The sequence below is a fragment of the Macrobrachium nipponense genome, chromosome 36 (assembly GCF_015104395.2).
Source record: "Macrobrachium nipponense isolate FS-2020 chromosome 36, ASM1510439v2, whole genome shotgun sequence".
NCBI classification, from domain to species: Eukaryota; Metazoa; Arthropoda; class Malacostraca; order Decapoda; family Palaemonidae; genus Macrobrachium; species Macrobrachium nipponense.
In genome coordinates this window covers 54160751-54165750 of record NC_087220.1, presented here as the reverse complement: position 1 = coordinate 54165750, position 5000 = coordinate 54160751, and the positions used below count along the sequence as shown (strand labels likewise).

The 5000-nt window shown below is 31.2% G+C and overlaps 1 protein-coding gene across 23 annotated transcripts in view; it reads right to left on the bottom strand.

Annotated features, from left to right (window-relative positions):
* LOC135203661 (putative polypeptide N-acetylgalactosaminyltransferase 9) overlaps positions 1-5000 on the bottom strand; it is a 322597-nt gene that overhangs the window by 77511 nt on the left and 240086 nt on the right. For all 23 annotated transcript variants that reach the window (XM_064233527.1, XM_064233525.1, XM_064233523.1 and 20 more), the window contains exon 5: positions 1-95. This exon is cut by the window's left edge and continues 70 nt beyond it. In XM_064233527.1, the coding sequence (XP_064089597.1) occupies positions 1-95 (95 nt within the window). The remainder of the gene's footprint in view (positions 96-5000) is intronic.

The following is a 5000-nucleotide window of genomic DNA, read 5'->3' as shown; positions in this document are numbered from 1 at the left end:
GCGAGCGCGGATCAGTCCCTCCCTCTTCGGAGCCCGGATGATCCGCACCTTCTTCAGGGGCTCGACGTAGTCCTCCAGGGGCTTCATCAGGTGAGCTGTTAATTGGAGAAGAGGAGGAGAAAAGGGGGTTAATTTTTCTATTTATTTTGTTTCGTGTTTATTTATTTTTATTTCTTTATTCATTTATTTTATTATTTTTGTGTTGGATTTCAGATGGAATCGTGAGGCTTAGTTCAGATATGGGTGGAAAGTATACGTGAACAGTAGGTCTATAGTAAGTCATAAAAGATTCCTCTCTCTCTCTCTCTCTCTCTCTCTCTCTCTCTCTCTCTCTCTCATATACATATATATATATATATATATATATACACGATATGTATACTTGTATATGTATGCAGATATATTAAACACCATATCTATACATGCACAAATACATACATACATACTACATGCATAACATATATTATTACACACTTCACTCCGTATGATATATATAATATATATATATATGTATGTATGTATATATATATTATTTAAAGTTTATATATATACACGATATGTATACTTGTATATGTATACTGATATATTAAACACCATATATATACATAAACAAATATATACATACATACATGAATACATATATATACAACACACACACATCATATCTGTATACATACACACACGCATACACACAAATACAGATACCCACATTAACCCACATAAGCGGAACTGAACCCTAAAGCTATTCCCGCGCCAAAACAATATAAAAAAAATCAAATTACACACACAAAAGTGTAATGCTAAAAACTCATTTTAATCTCACGCAGGTCATTTTATTGTCGAACGTTCTAATAATCGTTACCAGGATTTCCACACCTTTTCCATTCCTCTGTATTTCCGCAATTATATGAAAATCCTCTTATACGGAAATGTGCTGTACTTTTATAGGGCATTCAAATTCATGGAAATGTCTATAATATGTAGTTAATGAAATTAAGAAGGACCAACATTCTATGGTCTCAATTGATTAGGTATCAGTTCTCAAGGTTTCAGTGAGTCCAAAGGGTTTCAGTATTAGTTTATTTATTATTATTATTATTATTATTATTATTTATTATGATTATTATTATTATTCTTTATGTATTATTATTATTATTATTATTATATTAGTTTATTATTTATTATTATTATGATTTTCTACTATTTAAACTTTATAAACATTGGAGTTACAGAAATTGCTAGAATTTAGATAATAATAATAATAATAATAATAATAATAATAATAATAATAATAATAATAATAATAATAATAATAATAATAATAATAATAATAATAATAATAATAATGGTTTCAGGTCTACAGTAATATAGCATGTGAGTATATGGTCTTTAATGGATATTTAAAGCTTTCGAACCTTGTACTAGGTTCATCTTCATTTCGAAAACTTTTAGTATCCATTAGAGACCAAATACTCACATGCTATATTATTGTAGATGTGCAACCATTACATCATTTTCGACACGGAAAATTGTGCCCAATAATAATAATAATAATAATAATAATAATAATAATAATAATAATAATAATAATGAATAATAATAATAATAATAATAAATAATAATAATAATAATAACTAATAATAATAATAATAAAATAATAATTAATAATAATAAGTAGTATAGTAGTTCGCAGTTACAAAATGATTGAGAATTATTGATAGAAAAGGTAATGTTTTTCATCTCTTGGTTACTGGCTAAAAAGATTTTTATTATTTTACATAGTATAACTCCAAAGTAACTACAACATACCTTTTACCATGCATGAATTTTTGTAACAACTGCACCCCAAAACCAAAGCAATTTTACAAACGAATGAACAGTCACCAAACTATACCGACAAAAAACGCCGAATTTTGGTAAGTTTTCATTTATATTAAATAATATTAAATAATAAATGGTCAAGATTATGGAAAGGCTCTTCAAAGCGGGAAAAATCTGCATTTGATTTTTCAATTTTTTTGCAGGACGCCGCAAAACGTTAATGCTCAATATATTCTATGATCTCCTAATCTAAAGCTGATGTCTGTTCTGCAAAGCAGGAGTTTTTTTTTTACAATAACTGCTTTTAAATTCATATGCTGGGTCTTATCTGCCATTATAAACGTTAAAAGAATATTTTTTCGTCGATATCGATAGAAATTTAATTGTATTTGTTAGCCTGATGAACAGAAAAAGATCTGTAGGCCTAAGGGACTTTGTAAGGTTATTTTTGATTGATATATAGTGGTATGAACATTTTGGCTGGTTGCCTACATGAAGGTTGCATCTACAACAGTCAAACTTGTCATAAATATGGCAGCAACTTATCAAACACAAGTGTAGCTTAGTTTTACCAGACATAAATCACTGATAAGTTGAATACAAGTCAACTATTCATTGGCAGTCCTAACAGTGCCCCATTATCGAGCATTGGCCAAACATTCGCTCTCCACCAAGTATCGTCGACTTGTTTTTAACATGTTTGTGAAATGTATGGGATATGTTGCCGAGGTGTGTTTACGACATTATTTTACTGAAATGCGCCTTGTCAAAGCGTATGTAAGCTTCGCTTTCCAAGTTTATTTCTCCCAACAAAATACGAAGATTTTTCATTCAAACATGGCCAGTCTCGCTATTTGAAACAATGATATTCTAAAACTTACAAAAGTCAATTAACCCAAGAAACTAAAAGGAGAAGACATGGCCTTCTGAAAGCCAGTCGGTCCCAAGCCATCTCGTGATAATTTCGAGAGTTCCTGTAGAGACTCTTAACCATTTGCTTTATGAAGAAAGAAATTCCTCTCTCTTACTGGAACAAGAGGAACCACTTACCCCAATGTCCCAGGGTCTCGGTGACAGTGCCGTTTTTGGTTCCAAGAGGCTACTTCAATTTGCTGTCGAGGAGACTGACCCCCCCCACAACCCCCCCCCCAACCCCCCCCCCCCCCATTATGTTCGTATTCGAGCGACGAAAAAAAAAAAAAAAAAAGAATTTCTCGTTCGTCAAAGCCTGAGTTTCAGGGTGTTACAAGAATTTTTAAACGGTGTTTTCAAAGTTTTGGCGGCTTGCTCTTTTTTTCAGTTTTTTTTTTAAATGACATTCTTAAAGAGCAAAAATATTTTTCTGAAATATATTGTTATAACAATTTGGCTTCGTGTCGAAATAAATGCTCCTGTGACATCAGCATGATCATTTATACACAGACGAGAGAGAGAGGAGAGAGAGAGAGAGAAGAGAGAGAGAGATAGAGAGAGAGAGAGAGAGAGAGAGAGAGAGAGAGAGAGAGAGAGAGATTCGTTTATTATGATTTCTTAAATCATTACCTGTTTGGGAGAGATAGAGGCTTGTATTTCTAAACAATTTCTTTAGAGAGAGAGAGAGAGAGAGAGAGAGAGAGAGAGAGAGAGAGAGAGAGAGAGAGAGAGAGAGAGAGAGTGATTTTTATACTATGATTTCTTAAAGCATATCCTGTTTAGGAAAGATAGAGAGGCTTGTATTTCTAAACAATTTCCTGAGAGAGAGAGAGAGAGAGAGAGAGAGAGAGAGAGAGAGAGAGAGAGAGAGAGAATCAGTCAAGTCTCAAGACAACAACTTCCCAACAACAGAAAGTCATTAAATAAGGTCAACAAACACACACACACACACAAAGTTCAGGACGAACTTTGGCTAATAATGTCTCTTTCACTAAATCCCGGATCTAATTGATGTTTACCTCAAGCGGGTTGAAAGGGCTAAGACGAATGGCCCACTCAGCGCTGAGATTTCCCAATTCGCGCCGGGTTCCAGCGTGCGACATTTGGTCCACTGATCTTGCCGATTGCTTGCAAGTTGTTGGATTTTTCTTTTTTTTGGGGTGGGGCATTGCCAACACTATTATATTATCTTTCCGCCAGTTGTAAATGGACTTGTTCTCGTGATATTTATTTTGTTATTATGTCCTGGTAATATTTTCATATCATTTGGGTATTTTTAAATGAACCTGATTTCGAGATCATTTTTTTTTCTAATATATCTTGATAATACTTTTATAATATCTTTCTGCCAGTTTTAAATGGACTTGTTCTCGTGATATATATTTCGTTATTATGTCCTGATAATATTTTTATATTATCATTAGGGTATTTTTAAATCAACCTGATTTCGAGATAATAATTTTTAATAATATATCTTGATAAAACTTTTATATGATCCTTCCGCCAGTTTTAAATGGCCCTGACCGCGTGATATTTATTTTGTTAATATATCCTGATAATATTTTCATATCTTTCGGACGTTTTTAAATGATACTTTAAAGTTACTTTTGTAGCATTTTAAATTGACTTGATCTCATGAATTTTCTTATTAATATACCTCATTTATATAAATATATATTAGATATATATATATATTATATATATATATATATATATATATAAATATATATATATATATATATATATAATATATATATATATATTATTTATATATATATAATATATATATAAAAATATATATATATATATATATATATATATATATATATATATATATATATTATATACATATATATATTATCTACCTTGGACTTGCTATATTTTCATACATGTAAACCGAATCGATAACGTCACTGATGTCCTGATTTCGCCTCTGTCGCTGGGCGGTGGTTCGAACCCACGAGAGGACGAGATTATCATCATCTAAAAAATTCCCCTTCGGTTTGCGTATATGAAAATATATAAATTCCGAGGAAGACCGATTTAGATATTAAAGGACATTTGTAGCTCGAATATTTTATATGAATCACGGTGATGTCCTAATCATTCACACACACACACACACACACACACACACCACACACACACACACACACACATATATATATATATATATATATATAATATATATATATATATATATAAATACTCCACTCTTAGACATAAGGGTTAATGTATGCAATGATTGTATAGATATGGTCTTCCAT